The following is a 16,742-nucleotide window of genomic DNA, read 5'->3' on the forward strand; positions in this document are numbered from 1 at the left end:
TTCGTTCAGTTTCCTGCCGCACGCGCTGAGTCGCCTGAAGCGGTTCTCACTCAGAGTTGTAACATCGAGAGCGCTGAAGACGTGGCTTTGGATCAACAGTCAGTTGAAAGCAAATCTGCAAAGGCTATGGTTTACTAGCTATGAAGATCTTTAATAGATGAACACGGCGTGTGCTGTCGCTTCCACAGGTATAGATTCGATTACAGTACACGATACCACTATGACATTACCAGTTTGTTGTACATGTACCTTACACATTAAATGCAATGTATAATTGATTCATTAAATAAGCTGTCACAGAGTATGAAATAAACACCCGCCAAACCCGTGTTAATTACAGGAGGAATGCCTTGCCTAGACACAATTAATATGGAAATTTTCGCAATATTTAAGCTTGCAGAAATAAAGGCTACATTTGTTTACATTTTGCAGAACAGACGGAAGAAGTGCATTTGTTTCGTTATGTTCAGATGTTCTGTAGCGGTCATGTGAGGAGTTTTCACTCTTCTCCGTGTCAGAGGTTATATACATTTATAATACATAATGAAACTTTAAAATATAATTTAATTTAACTCAGTGATGCAAATCAGAATTTGTATCAGCTGTTACTCCAGTTTTCAGAGTCATATGATCCTTCAGAAATCATTCAAATATATTGTTTTATTACCAGTGTTGTTGAAAAAAAAAACAATAACAAAACAACAGCATATGCTGGTTGGGTATGTTTTGAAGCTGGGATGCTGGTTTGTGCTGGTCATGTGCTGGTCTTGAGCTGGTCGGACCAGCTTAGGACAAGCAAAGGACCAGCTTAAATCAGCTCAAACCAGCATCCCAGCTTCAAAACATACCCAACCAGCATATGCTGTTTTTTTCAACAGGGAACAGTTTTGCTGCTTAATATTTTTTGGAACCTGTGACATTTTGTTCAGGGTTCTTTTATGAATAGAAAGCTAAAAAAGAACAGCATTGATAATAAATCAGGCTGATAAAAATTCTGATTTGCATCACTGAAATAAATTACATAAAAAAAAATGAAAGGTATTTTGAACGGCAGTGTGTGCGTGTGTGTGTGTGTGTATAAAAATGTATCTAAATATCTATATATCTAAATAAAAATAGACTATATTCAGTATATGATCCAAAGTAACTAGTAACTAACTACTTGAGTAGTTTTTTTATCTGATACTTTTTTACTCTTACTCAAGTAACTATTCAGACTATTACTTTTACTTTTACTTCAGTAAATATTTCTTCAAGTACTTTTACTTTTACTTGAGTACAGTTTTTGGGTACTCTACCCACCTCTGATTGTTACATTCCATGATACCTCTGGCGGGTATGGCGGGAACATGCATATTTTGTTCCAAATGCAATCTCTCAAACTCAATTAAGTATGTATTTTAAAATAAAAATGTCACTATTAACAGTGCACAAATTGTGTTTTACCCTACAGAATACAAACATGCAAACATTTTATGATTTATTGGTATTTAAAGTTTATTTAAACTGTTGTAAAGTAGAGGGACACCACTTGCCACCACAAATGAAGAATGACCCAATTACTGCCCAGGTGAAAAAGAAATATATTTAAATTGTGCTTTTTCAGACACACTTAAGATATTTCAACTATACTATACTCAGTGCATATTAAATGTATTATTCTGAAACAACTTTAAGTATATTAAGTGTATTTCTAGATATGTTTAAGTTCAATTTTAATCTATTTCCAATATATTTAATATATTGCAATTGTGTTAAAATGGAACCACTTTAAGTATATTTAGTGCAATTTAAGTGTATTTCTTAAAATACATTTAAAATGTACTTTTAATACTTCATGAACTACAGTTAGAGTATATTTGAAGCATCGTTTTAATGTACTTCAAGTACATTTTAATTGTATTTCAGCTCATTAGAAATGCATTAGCATTACACTACTAGTATATTATAACGCTGCTTTTTTTCAGAAAATACACACGTACACACATTGATATCTAGAAAACTTTAATGTATTATATATTGTTGTGTACATTACAAATATTCATAAAGTACATTAATACAAGTACAGCAGCATATATACCTTGGTGAAAAAAAACGTGTAATTAAAAATGCACTTAAAATACAAGTATGCTTATAGTATATTTGTATTACTACAAACATACTCAAGTACATTTTAAAACATTATACAAAAAAACATTATAATAAATGAAAAAAAGACTGAAATGCTATGGCAGAGCTATCTTATCAATTTGTAGAACATTTCAGTTATACCTGTATTACTGAAAAGTACAGAATTTTACATCAATGAATAAATAAAAATTACAATGCAATTTTATGAAGAAAAAATTTATGAATAAGGTCACTTCTTTGAGTACGACTTGCATGTTCTGCAACTAAGGGCTTGCAATTCAGACACTAGTATTTGAAGACTGCTTTATCACAGGATCTGTGAAAGGGAAAAAGAACTGATATCAAATTAGCCAATAACAGTTTTTCATCCATGATGTATAATAATTTGCATTGATATTCATTAGAATTTAGTTTACCTTTTGACAATATCCTCATCAAGCTTGAGATTAAAAAATAAAATAAAATTATAAGTTGTCCTAGTCATCCAAAAAAAAAAAAGTTTTTTAAATTAAATAACAGATTTTTACATGAATGACTGAAAGGAAGCACGATAGCCACCTGGAATGGACACATTGCTAACGTTTTTCTTCCAAGATTGACCGAATCACCCTCCTTTAGGCCTGATTCAAAAATCTCTATAACAGAGGAGACATTAAAATATACATACTATTCCCGCCCCTGCACTCAGATTTCAGTTTGTCTTCTATAGCAGCTGATCAGAAAAACAACACATGTTAATATTCCACACACACACACACACAAATAAAAAAATAAGCAAATGATGATTTGTTTTCTTTTTAAGCATGCGGAGTACAATGTACCTGGTCGGTAATATAGTCAAAAACCTTCCCAGCCTCAGCAGTTTCAGATGCACTGTATGCTCTTATAAGCAGCCCTTCTTACAATTTGATCTTTGTTCTTGTCTGTAATGAGGAATACATATTAGAAAATAAAGGCGATAAGATTGTCAAGCTTGAACAAATATAAACACCCATCAAGGAACACTACCACAGTTGGGTGATCAGCTCAAGACAAAGTAATTGTATGTTCATAATCACGGTTTTTCAAAGATCATTAACCTCATTACAATGAAGCCAAATTGTTCAGGAAATCAGAAATAAATACACAATTTCATTTTGCGAATAAAAAATGTTAATGTTGTACATGTTATAAAGACTTTTTTTTTTTCTTCTGCCAGTGCATGTGTCAAAAACACGACTGGTACAGACATATAACGTTAATTAAATTTCAAATCTTACCTGAAGTCAGTCACACTGAGGTTGCAGAAGCTGGTAAAAAACAAGAACATAACGCTATATTTTCTAATTAATTTCATTGTTCCCCCAAAACAATTTGAATTCTGTCATCACTCACCCTTAAGATGCTCCAAATCATCTAAGACTTTCGTTCATCTTCGAAAGAAAAGCAGAGATATTTTAATGAAATCTTTATGTCCCTCCGATGAAAGACGATTCACCAAAGATGTTCACGTTTCAAAAAGTTCATGCAAAAAAACTAGTGCTGGGCAACGATTAATCGCGATTAATCGCATCCAAAATAATATTTATTTATATTATATATATTTAATATATAAACATAACACATTTTTCGTAAATATATACATACATGGGTGCGTATTCATATATACATAATAAATACACACAATACACACACATATATTATGTACACAAAAACTTTTATTTTGGATGCGATTAATCGCGATTAATCGTTGCCCAGCACTAAAAAACCCCCCAAAAAAACATAGCCAAATTAATCCATATGAATTGCGTGGTTTCCTCCTAGTGCTCTAAAGATACACGATCGCTCTATATAATATAACTGTTTAAATTTAGACTTATATTCACATTCAAGGGACCAGAGTTGGGTATAACGCGTTACACAGAAGCGTTACTGTAATCTAATTACTTTTCCTGGTAAGGCAGTAAAGTAATGCCTTACATTTTTAAATTTATGTAATTTGATTAGTTATTATGTCAATAAAATTACGTTACTTAAGTTACAAATGTAGTGTTAAAAATTATGAACTAAAAAATCATGTTTTGCGGGTCAATGCCCTTTAATAAATCACCAGATAATGTGAGCTAAAATGCAGGCGAGTCCTACAACATTTAGATGCAATGAAAGGTCGTATTTCAATTCGTATGAATCATATTTCAAAATGTTGCACATGACATATTTTAGTCTGTCATTATAGTTTGGGAAAAGTTCAACAAGTGAATGTGTATAAATTTATGTCACAGTAACACTAATAAGTAGCCTATAAATAAATGACTCATCAGAAAGAGATCATCCGCTGCATTAAGCCGCGTCAGCATCACAAGGTTTATTCCTCAAAGAGCGTCTTCTTCCAAAAACGAAAAGTAGCCGAGATGAACTTGAATATTTCTTTGTATACGGAGGTGATGTGGACATTTACATGTTCGCGCGTCTCAAGCCTGGTTTCTCGTGGATGATGATCTTATAGCGCGCGATGTGCGTGGGTGTGATACAGGTGAGCTCAGAAGAGACTGTACCTCGCGTTGGTTTCATACGGATTATTTTATCAGAGAATATTTGTTTTCGACTTGATTTACTTCATTTAATAATAGACACTTCAAGCTTTCTTTAGATGTATGCCATGGTCTGTCTGAATACTGGATTCTGATTGGCTGGCAGGTGTTGATTAAATTAGTTTAACTGCACAGGTCAGTTTAATCACGTTCTATATTAATGCGCTTCCTATAAACATTGGTAACCATGGTAACATACAGTTACAGCACTGTAAAAAATGATATGATGAAAAAGTCATGACAACTTATGTTTTAAAGTTACTTTAACTCATAAAAATACTGAAAATTTTACTGGCACACTGTAAAAAAAAAAAAAGTTGAGCCAACTTAAAAGTTTGCTCGACTTATTTTTGTGCACTGTAAAACCCGACAAGTTAGGTTAACTCAAACTGTTTGAGTAAACTTATTGCCTTAAACCATTTAAGTTTTTAAAACTAACAATTATGAGTGCTCTGAACTTATTTCAGTTGAGTTCACTAAAATAAGATATACATTGCAATTAAGTGATTAATTGAGTAATAATTGAGCATTAGTGAACACTTGCTGTTAACAAACATAATCACTGAAGAAAAAGAAACACAAGAACAACTGACTTCAGCCACAGCCTTAGATGAAATCAACTGAAATAAAATACATTAAATCTCTCAAGATCTGAGTAAACAACCCCACAAACATCATCACCAGCTCCACTTATTAATAACCAGACTGACTTTATTTCTGTCAGACATCTACAGAAGATCTTATTGAGAATTAACTAAGGTTTAGATGTTGATTTATTGTTTCAATTGAAGTAACCATGTTAGAGATCAGTGTCTGCTTTAGTTGGGCTCTTGACCCTTGACTTCTGTTTTAGTTTATTTTTTCTTCTCTTTTTCTCTGGCTGTTGTAACCGTGTGTTTTTCAAACATATTTGTTACAACTCAAAAGCCCAGAGAAAATGATCAGTAGTTGGTTGTTATATGTTTATAATGACAATCATCTGTTAGCGAACTGATCTCATTGTGTGTCTAATCTCTGATTAAATGGATGTTGTATTGATTATAGTAGGAGTGATTCTAAGAGCCAGTGGTTCTGTGACAGTCAGTTAATATAAAGGACTTTCCAAACAGTTTGTCCACAAAAAGTTTTAATCTATGGTAGCAACTAGGCTCACACAGACATCAAGAATCAGCTTGTGAACCTTAACAATGGTGACCATTATGAAACAAGAAAAAAAAGAAAATTCATGCTGCAATGCATGCTGGGTACAAGCATAGTACAAAACTCATCCATGGATCCCAGCATGCATTGCTGCATGATTTTTTTTTTATTTTTTTATGGTCACCATTGTTGAGGTTGACAAGTGATTACTTTTTTTTTTAACTTGACATGATTAGTTGAAACAACTAATACTGAAAAGTCCAATCAACTTACAGAGAGCAGTTCAGCGCCAGTCAGGATTTTACAAAGTGAGTTGAAATGACTTGTATTTGTAATTTGTTTATACTTAAAAATTTAAGGCAGCTACAAAACTTACGTTTTTAAGTTGAAATAGGTGGAATTTTTACAGTGAGTTATAGTAACACAATAGTAACACAGACGAAAATAACCGTCATTTTTATCGTTCCGGTCAAATATTGCAGCGCAAATATTATTAACATCTTTAATATGTGAATGCTGGCAAATGACCATGGCATAAACGGGATAATCAACGGCTAGCTGTGCATTAAACTATTTGAATGCACGAAGTGGAGGCGAAGAACCACCCTAAGCGCAGCCTTACATAGCCTACTGTATTTCTCATGTCATTTTCGTTCATTTTAGCGACTGGTTTCAGGAAGATATTCGCGGAGACTGAGAATGCAGAAAGCCCACCCAATTTGTTTTCTTTATTTTACAAAAAAAAAAAAAAAAAAAAAAGTTTTGTTGATATTTGGAGTGTAGGCTATAAAAATAATACTTATGTATTTTTTTCAGTCAATATTAAATTAATGAAATAACTATGAGTTTCTCTTTGTAGTGCTTTTTTTTTTTTAGATTTGATAACTTGAAATGTCAAGTAAACCTGAAAGTAAAGTAATTAGTAATCTGATTACTTTTTAAATGCAGTAATCAGTAATGTAATCAAATTACAATTTTAAAAAAGTAATTAGTAATTTGTAGTGGATTACTTTTTTCTAACTTACCCAACACTGCAAGGGACATCTGCACGTACATCACATTTGATTTACGAGCTCATTATCATACGAACCAATCAGAGCCGTTCAATGGCTCTGAACCAATCAGGTTTAGTCAGTGTGTTGATTTAAACATAAGTAAATGCAAGATTAATTAATTAATTAATTTATTTTTTTAAAGCATTTCAGATATGATGTTGAAATTCTTGTGGGAATTTCAGTAGTAGCTTATTACAATTAATGTATCATGTAATGGACAACAGCCTAATCAACCAAAGTATAACGTTTTAAGTAAAACTGAACAACATATTAAACAACATATTTTAAGAATTGCAATGCTTAATAATAGTTGACAAACGTTTGTACATTGTAAATGTATTTTTTTTTTCAAATATCGTACTTTTCCAAATATTAAAATGATAAATTCACAAATATTTAAAATATATTGCAGTAGGCCTACACATGGTTATAAAGTACATTAAAAACCCACTAAAAGTGTAATCATTTTGTTATGTTCTTCCACAAAGTAGACATAAAATATACTTTAAGTAAGACTAACATATAAGTATGTTTTCTGTAAATACACTAAAACGACATTAAAAGTATGCTTGTGTTTAGCATATTTCTTAGAAGTATAACTAAGCATATATTTAATATAAAAGTACTTGAAGTATACTTTTTAGAAATATATTAAAATGCACTTCAAATAAGCATGTTGGGAATACAAATGTATTATAAACATACTTGAATTTCTACATCTACGACTTTTCCATCTGGGTGGGACAGATCAAAAGTGTACAAACTATACAAATGATTTAACACACTGTTCAGTATTTATCTTTCATTGGCTGTAAAAAGGGGAAGGATCAAAAACAGAAGCATTTAAGGAAGATGAGCAGGAATGAATATTGATGCCATTTGAGAAAACTGGGAAGCGTCTTTGTAAACTGTATGTGGAAACATGTCAGTGTTTTCTCACAAGATTAAGTTCTTTGCTATTCAGGAAGTGCATTCCCGTTGCACCTGCACTCAGCAGACCTGCCTAAACATGCTTTTTCTTTTGTGTCATTTACAAAACCCCTATCATGTTTGCTACAAGAAAACTGGGTAACACTTTAGAATACTGTTCCATCATTAATGAATAACTACACAAGAACACATGAGTAATGCAATATTTGCACTCTAGTAACTACTAGTAACTAACAAGCAACTCTGATTAATGAATTAGTAAGTAATAGTGCTTAGTCGAATGTGGTAGTTCACTATTAGCTAATCAGTAACTATTATTATTTTTTATTATTTTCATACCTCCCCAAGAACTACTGTATACAGGTTGATAATTAATATGAATAATACATAATGTATAATTCATTCTAAAGTAAAGGTCATGGTAAACCACTAGTAATGACTCAAGTATTACCAAATTCTTCAGAAGGAATTACTAATTATTTGGATCAGTATTCTAAAGTGAAGATCATGATAACTCCCTAGTAATGACTGAAGTCATTGTAAACTTTTAAGGTTTTTGTAAGGTCCTGGTTAGTAATTCATTTTGCTAGATTTGGTAACACTTACAGGTGCATCTCAATAAATTAGAATGTTGTGAAAAAGTTCATTTTTTCTTGTAAGTTATTTCAAAAAGTGAAACTTTCATATATTTTAGATTCATTGCATGTAAAGTAAAACATTTCAAAAGTTTTTTTGTTTTAATTTTGATGATTAGAGCTTACAGCTCATGAAAGTCAAAAATCAGTATCTCAAAATATTAGAATATTTACATTTGAGTTTCAATTAATGACGATCCCTACAGTATAAATTCCGGGTATCTCTTGTTCTTTGAAACCACAATAATGGAGACGACTGCTGACTTGGCAATGATCCAGAAGACGAACATTGACGCCCTCCACAAAGAGGGTAAGTCACAGAAGGTCATTACTGAAAGGTGTGGCTGTTTACAGAGTGCTGTATCAAAGCATATTAAATGCAAAGCTGACTGGAAGGAAGAATTTGGGTAGGAAAAGGTGCACAAGCAACAGGGATGACTGCAAGCTTGAGAATACTGTCAAGCTAAGCCGATTCAAACACTTGGGAGAGCTTCACAAGGAGAGAACTGAAGCTGGAGTCAGTGCATCAAGAGTCACCACGCTCAGACGTCTTCGGGAAAAGGGCTACCAAGCCACTTCTGAACCAGAGACAACGTCAGAAGCATCTTAACTGGGCTGTGGAGAAAAAGAACTGGACTGTTCCTCAGTGGTCCAAAGTCCTCTTTTCAGATGAAAGTAAATTTTGCATTTCATTTGGAAATCAAGGTCCCAGAGTCTGAAGGAAGAGTGGAGAGGCACAGAATCCATGTTGCTTGAAGTCCAGTGTGAAGTTTCCACAGTCTGTGATGATTTGGGCTGCCATGTCATCTGCTGGTGTTGGTCCACTGTGTTTTCTGATGTCCACAGTCAACGCAGCCATCTACCAGGAGATTTTAGAGCACTTCATGCTTCCTTGTGTTGACAAGCTTTATGGAGATGCTGATTTCATTTTCCAGCAGGACTTGGCACCTGCCCACACTGCCAAAGGTACCAAAAGCTGGTTCAATGACCATAGTGTTACTGTGCTTGATTGGCCAGCAAACTCACCTGACCTGAACCCCATAGAGAATCTGTGGGGTATTGTCAAGAGGTAGATGAGAGACACCAGACCCAATAATGCAGATGAGCTGAAGGCCACTCTCAAAGAAACCTGGGCTTCCATACCACCTCAGCAGTGCCACAAACTGATCACCTCCATGCCACGCTGAATTGAGGCAGTAATTAAAGCAAAAGGAGCCCCTACCAAGTATTGAGTACATATACAGTAAATGAACATACTTTCCAGAAGGCCAACAATTCACAAAAAATGTTAAAAATGATTTTTTTTATTTGTCTTATGAAGTATTCTAATTTGCTGAGATAGTGAATTGGTGGGTTTTTGTTAAATGTGAGCCAAAATCATCACAATTAAAAGAACCAAAGACTTAAACTACTTCAGTCGGTGTGCATTGAATTTATTTAATACACGAGTTTCACAATTTGAGTTGAATTACTGAAATAAATGAACTTTTCTACGACATTCTAATTTATTGAGATGCACCTGTAAATCATTACTAGTGGGTTACCGTGATCTTCACTTTAAAATATTGATCCAAGTAATTAGTAGTTCATTTAGAAGGATTTGGTAATACTTGAGTCATTACTAGTGGGTTACCATGATCTTCATTTTAGAATTAATTATCCATTATGCATAATTCACATTAATTATGAACCTGTATAAAGTAGTTCTTAGGATATATGAAAAAAAAAAAAACATAGTAGTTTTTGGTTAGCTAATAGTGAACTACTAGTTTCAACTTAGCACTATTACTTAATAAATCGTTAATCAGAGTTTCTTGTTAGTTAATAGTAGTTACTACAATGTTAATAGTGCATTAGCCATTTGTTCCTGTGTAGTTATTCATTAACGACGGAACAGTATTATAAAGTGTTACCAAAAACTGCACTTCTTGTGCCAGAGCATACTAACAGGGCATATGGTGTCCTCCTCAGCTCAAAAATCAGTACGGTGGGCAGCACAGGCACTGAAGTGGTCAGGCCTGTTTTATCTGAGTTTTCTCTCAAAGCTTATCTTACATCCACATTCTTGTCCAGATCACCTGCATTCAATAGAGAACCATTTACAGTTTCCTCATTCCTTGTGTACAAGTTTACTGAGTCTTTGAACCTCCTGAATGTGGCGAGAAAGGGACTATTGGATGACAGGAAACTTGCTGGTAGATGTGTGATATCTCCCATCTGCCAACCTTTACTACAAATCCTTGAGATTTTTATCACACTTCTCAGGAGAGTTTTCACAGCACCAGCTATCAACACTGTTAGTCACCATGGAAACCATCTGTTGATTGTACTTAACCATTAGTTAAAAAAGGGCATTAGCATTTATTTGACCTTGAAGTCAACATGAAAGTCAGCATTCACAATGACATTTTTTGAGTGAAGCAAAATATTCATAGGGAGAGAGAGAGAGAGTGAGAGAAAAGTGATTGACTGGAAAAGTGGCCGTTCTATACTTTGGAAGCCTTACCATTATGCAAAGAAAATATAAAGACAATATATTTCCTTATATATAACAATCAATATTATTTATTTAATGTACCTCTGAAATATACAGAATAATACATTTACTCAATATATTAAGACATATTGAATAACACATAAAGAATTACATATGGAATTTTTCACATATTGAAAAATATGTGACTATGTAATACATTATATTCAGTGATACGCTTCATAATATATGTACATGTAAATATTCACCTTTATATGTGCAATATTTGTACATAATCATATTTAAGTTATTATGGTTGAAGGTTGAAGTTCACCCTCAAGAGCATCTCAATTTATCTCAATAGTAATGCTTCTTTATAATCTATATATAACTTATTTATAATATATTCTTTATTTATTATAAGCTATTTGGCTATTATTTCAGTTAGCATTAACTAATAGTTTAATAAATTGTGCACAAAAAAAAAAAAAAAAAAATCTAATAGGCTTGATGTCATTTCCTGAACTCAGTATAAAAGAGACATGGCCTTGTTTCAACTGCTTTGTACAAAGATATTTTCTTTTTTGAAAATATACCAGTAAGACTGTTAGATTGAGATGACGGTGTAGGCTGTGTGCATCAGACTACAGCACGACTAATCCATAAAAGCTTGTAAAACCAACACAACAGCTCACTGAAGGAGAAACATGAGAACAAAAACAAGTGTATTTTTCTTTCTGCAAGACTGCACCTGTATAAAGAATTTCATCGTTCTTCACTGAATGTCACAATATTGCTGGCAGAGAATTAAACATATATAAGTGCATTAATCTCTTTAAATATTATTTAGAAAAAGATTTTAAGGGTTTATTTTGTTTTAATTTTGTGTAAGATGGAAACACATCATCAAAGGAAGCAGGTATCTAACACATTAGGCCAAACTAATACTACTACAATATATTACTATTACACAAACATTTTACTGGTGTATCTGCTGAGCCTTTGCTTTAGTTCAAAGGTTTCAGTTCACAGAGATTTCCAGTTTCCCATACATCCTTTTTTTCCACTTTCCTTTTTGTCTTTCTGTGCTTCATAAACACCACTACGACCGCCAGGAGAACACAGACTGAGATGACCATCAGACACAGGCCACAATAAAAAATAAGCCAGGCATTTGATTCACACCTGCAGTCTTTGACAGGCATTGGAGGAGGCAGTGGAGGCGGCGAGTAATCTGGAACGGCATTCACGTGACATTTCTCCAATGTCTCGTTGACCAGCAGGTTGACCCACACGGTGCTCTGCAGCGGGTCTGGCTTTCCTCCGTCGCGAACGACTATGAAGAGGTGGTGCATGCCGTAGTCCTCGCCGCGCAGATGCTGGACCAGAGTAATGTTTCCTGAGTGCTGGTCAATCTGGAAGGGGCTGTGGAGAGTCGGTTTGGTTGCAATAATTTGGTAAGTGATATCCGAATTCATTCCTGAGTCCTCATCAATGGCGTAAATCTTTGTTATCATGCTTCCTGCTCGAGTAGCCGGGGATATGGTCAGACAGGAGAGGTTGCTGCTAGGAAGAAGGACCCGGGGTTGATTATCATTGACATCCTCAATAAAAATGGTCATTTTTGCTGTGGCGGAAAGAACCGGACTGCCGCCGTCTACAGCTACAACCAGAAGCTCATAGCGGTCTTGCTTCTCGCGGTCGACTTCACCAGTACTGCGGAGCGATCCTTGCACCAGGTCTATGGCAAAAGGGACCTCATCGTTTAAAATACGGACATCCACTATCCGGCCGTTCTCTCCTTCATCGCTATCGCTTGCTGTGACTTTCCCAACTTGGGCAAGTTGTGGAAGGCTCTCAGACACGAAGAAATAGAAATGTGGGGTAGGAAATGTCGGTGGATTGTCATTCAGATCCAGTATATTTACGGACACAGTAGCAAAGCCCTCCTGAGACGGTTCGCCACCGTCCAGGGCCAGAATGGTCAGGACGTATGTCTCCTGCTGTTCTCTATCCAAAGACTCCACCACCGATATCACACCCGTCTCTTCGTCAATTCTGAAAGGTCCTTCATTTGAAAGCCCGTACCTTACTTTGCCAAACTGCTGGCTGTCTGCGTCGCTAGCCTGGACTCTCAGCAGAAACACTCCAGGCTCGTTATTCTCCCTGATGTCCTTTTCATAACGTGTTTGTTCAAACTTCGGGGCATTATCATTCACATCTTCAACCAGCACTTTGATCACTTCCCTTCTGTGTAGACGTGTGCCGTGAGGATCAGAAATAATAACTGTAACCTCATACTCGCTGCACATCTCAAAATCTAGGGGTTTTGATGTTGAAAGCAAATAGCTGCCTGCTTGCGGCTTCAAAGAAAACGGCATGCTGTCTTTGTCTAAGGACAGAGTACCATTAGCAGTAGAGGTGTCTTCCAGCTCCAAGAGCGCCAAGACGGTGGGGGGCTCGTTTTCTTGTAACACGATCACTTGGTTTTTATGCTCGGCGACAAACTTGATCTTTACGGACGGCTCTGGGCTCGTCACTGGCTGCATGTATACGGTTACCTGAGTTTGCGCAGGGGGGCAAAGTGGGCTATTCGCAAAGACTTTCAACGTGTGCTCCTCGGGACTGTCAACCTGCGCGTCAACAGCTAAGCTGATCAGGCCTGTGTGTCCATCCATGTGAAAGAGCGCTTTGGCTCTGTCTGAGATCTGACGGCTGAAGGAGAATGCGATCTGGGCATTTTGGCCCAGGTCTTTGTCTGTGGCTTTAAGCTGGGCCACCGCAGTGCCCTTGACTCCTAAAGCCGGCACAATGGCTGTGGTGGGACTGTCGGCATCAAACTCTGGGCAATTGTCATCAACATCGGTTACAGTTACACTGAGATTAGCTGTAACGCTGAGTGGTACTGAACCTCCGTCTACTGCTAGAAGAACCAAGAGATGGTTTTCCTGAATTTCCCGGTCCAGTTCCCTTTGTACTACCAGCTCGAGTTCATGCCCATCTTGTCTGATGCTAAAAAAGCCACCAGAGTCTTCCAAATAGTAACGTATCGTGCCATTATCGCCCGTATCCTTATCCTGGGCTTGGTCATCCAGTGGGAAAGCAGTCCCAATTGATGCATCTTCAGGTATGTGCAGAGGAATCACATTCCTCTCGAAAATAGGAGCATTGTCATTAATATCATCCACAACGATTATCATCGGCACGACTTCATAATTAAGACTCACGACTGCGGTATTCGAAAAAGTACAGTTCCCATCCTGTTTTGATGGACACAAGGTCTCTCTGTCTATGCGCTCTTTAGTAAACAGATCCCCTGAGCTCTCATCCACCCTGATGTATCTTTCATTGAGGAGCCGGTATGGAGCTGAGTAGGTCGTGCTTAGACTTCCGAACTTAACGCCTGCTTCTTGCTCCTCCAGGACGGTGAAACGCAGAGCACGGCTATGGATTTTCCCAGCAGATGCCAGAAGAAGCACCCACTACAAAAAAAACAAAAAAAAAAAACAGAAGAGACTTACTACTTGGAAGAAAGCAACACCCTTCTTTCCATATGAAAGTTTAACCACTCTGACTCGGGAGTAAAGTGTGTAATCCTTAACCAACAAGTCAGTCTTTTTTTTCTGTTGAATATGTTGTTGCACAGGCTGTATTATTGACTTATGTTTTCCAGCAGCCTGTGCACTTCCATGAATAAATTGGTCTTGAATGCTGAAAAAAGTTACATATTTGTTTTGCCTTTCCCAACAATGCATCAGCGAAGTTAAGTGCTTAAAATCTTCTACAGTTTAAATATTATATTAAATTAAATATTATATTTATTTTGTATCAATTTTATATAAGGTTGGTCATTTTGCAACCATGTTTATATTATTTTCATGTATATTTTATATAAAATTGTAACTGTTACACATTAATAAAATCCAAGATTAAAGGTTCTAACAAAATGGAGCTACACAATGGCTGCAGATTTACACTTAGAAGGAACTTGCTAACAGGTTTGGCAGCAAATCTAGAACTGTGGTTATTGATAAATGTATTAATTAATGCTTAACTAACAGGCTTGAATAGTTATGCTTGAAAAAAAAAACATCATAAAAATATTATAGCTAGCACATCTATAAACATAGGGTTTATGCCTTGATTGCTGTAAAAATATATTTAGTAATGGTACACCAATTTGTGTCCTATTCATAGAAAGTGTCAGGTATTAGACTTTTTTTTCCCCCTTTAAACTTTTAGACATTTCTGTTATGTTTATTTGTATCCACCAGTCTATGCACATGTCTGCCTATTTGAAACCACCAAGTGAAAAGGTTTGAAACACGAACACCACCTGCCACGCAGAATATGAATTTAACACAGACCGACTAATGTGGACTTTACCTCCGTGTATAACGCGTGCGTTCAACGTCAAAATAAGAAAAGTGAATCATTTTCTTTCTGCAAATACGATCACTGACCTGTAGTATAGTCCAGTTCATTATGTGGTGGTTTTGAGCTGTCCATTCTTCAAGAACATGTTGAGCTCTGTGAGCACCAGAAGCACTCTGGCGAAATGTGTGTGTGGTGGGCGGAGCCTAATCTACCTGTGCTACAGGTGAACAGCTCAAGATTACTCACGATATTCAACCGTTGGTTAAAAGGGAAAATACAGGTCTGACGGGATGTTTTTCCGGGTAATTGCTTTATAATGATAGATGGGACGCGGTGAAGTATTTCCCCCTTTAACTCTAAGCACTCAATGCGTTATAATAATATACACACGCTAAATCATAATAAGATAGATTATGTAGTAGTTATAGCCTTTCTTTGGCGTTCGTATGGTTCACTTTAGCGTTTCTGAACCATACTGAATTGGAACTATGGATTTTAAACCAAACTGCACGAAGTATATATCGCTGCAGCCCGGAGACCTCCAGGTGGGAGGGACTTTATGCCGCAAGTAGGTTCATGTACTGCTCACAAGAGGGAGGGTAGCTTTAGGGTTGGGTTTGGTGTAGGGCATATTAACAAGGCCCAGCCCATTTGGAGCTGGTTCTGACCTCCGTTTATACCTATCTCAACTGCACAGTTATATTTGTATTATTGCTGTTTTGGTCAGCGTGTCTCAGTGTCGCCATCATGAGGGCAGAGATATATTTACATCACATGCATCCACATGGCTCGTGTACAGCATATAGTTCATAGTTTAGTGCTCTATTATTATTTCCATTATTGTATTTTATGGTATGTTATACAGAAAGAAAGAAAGGATGAATGAAAGAAAGAAAGAAAGAAAGAAAGGATGAATGAATGAATGAATGAAAGAAAGAAAGAAAGAAAGAAAGAAAGACAGAAAGAAAGAAAGAAAGGATGGATGAAAGAAAGAAAGAAAGAAAGAAAGGATGAATGGATGGATGGATGGATGGATGAAAGAAAGAAAGAAAGGATGAATGGATGGATGAAAGAAAGAAAGGATGAATGGATGAAAGAAAGAAAGAAAGAAAGAAAGGATGGATGGATGAAAGAAAGAAAGAAAGAAAGGATGAATGGATGAAAGAAAGAAAGAAAGAAAGGATGAATGGATGGATGGATGAAAGAAAGAAAGAAAGAAAGGATGAATGGATGGATGAAAGAAAGAAAGGATGAATGGACGAAAGAAAGAAAGAAAGAAAGAAAGAAAGGATGAATGGATGAAAGAAAGAAAGAAAGAAAGAAAGGATGAATGGATGAAAGAAAGAAAGAAAGAAAGAAAGAAAGGATGAATGGATGGATGGATGAAAGAGAGAAAGAAAGAATGAATGAATTAATGAATAAATAAATAAAT

The 16,742-nt window shown here is 35.7% G+C and overlaps 1 protein-coding gene and 1 long non-coding RNA gene across 2 annotated transcripts; both read right to left on the reverse strand.

The window, feature by feature from the left end:
* Nucleotides 1-2,080: 2,080 nt before the first annotated feature.
* On the reverse strand, nt 2,081-3,635 carry LOC131553799 (uncharacterized). Its single transcript, XR_009274266.1, has 3 exons — nt 3,505-3,635; nt 3,390-3,419; nt 2,081-3,053 (listed from the first exon to the last, which is right to left on the reverse strand). It is a non-coding gene; the product is annotated as an uncharacterized LOC131553799 (long non-coding RNA).
* Nucleotides 3,636-10,961: 7,326 nt separating this feature from the next.
* Nucleotides 10,962-16,299, reverse strand: pcdh20 (protocadherin 20). Its single transcript, XM_058798944.1, has 2 exons — nt 15,397-16,299; nt 10,962-14,415 (listed from the first exon to the last, which is right to left on the reverse strand). The coding sequence occupies exons 1-2, from the start codon at nt 15,415-15,417 to the stop codon at nt 11,941-11,943; spliced, it is 2,496 nt and encodes an 831-aa protein (XP_058654927.1). The 5' UTR covers nt 15,418-16,299; the 3' UTR covers nt 10,962-11,940.
* Between the last annotated feature and the right edge of the window lie 443 nt (nt 16,300-16,742).

The sequence above is a fragment of the Onychostoma macrolepis genome, chromosome 14 (genome assembly GCF_012432095.1).
Source record: "Onychostoma macrolepis isolate SWU-2019 chromosome 14, ASM1243209v1, whole genome shotgun sequence".
Classification (NCBI taxonomy): domain Eukaryota; kingdom Metazoa; phylum Chordata; class Actinopteri; order Cypriniformes; family Cyprinidae; genus Onychostoma; species Onychostoma macrolepis.

Excerpts from the sequence above, each read along its gene's own strand:
- pcdh20 (XM_058798944.1), bottom strand. The coding sequence starts at position 15,417 with ATGAACTGGACTATACTACAG. Across the intron at positions 14,416-15,396 it reads TGAACTGGACTATACTACAG|TGGGTGCTTCTTCTGGCATC; the intron begins GTCAGTGATCGT and ends TTTTTTTTGTAG.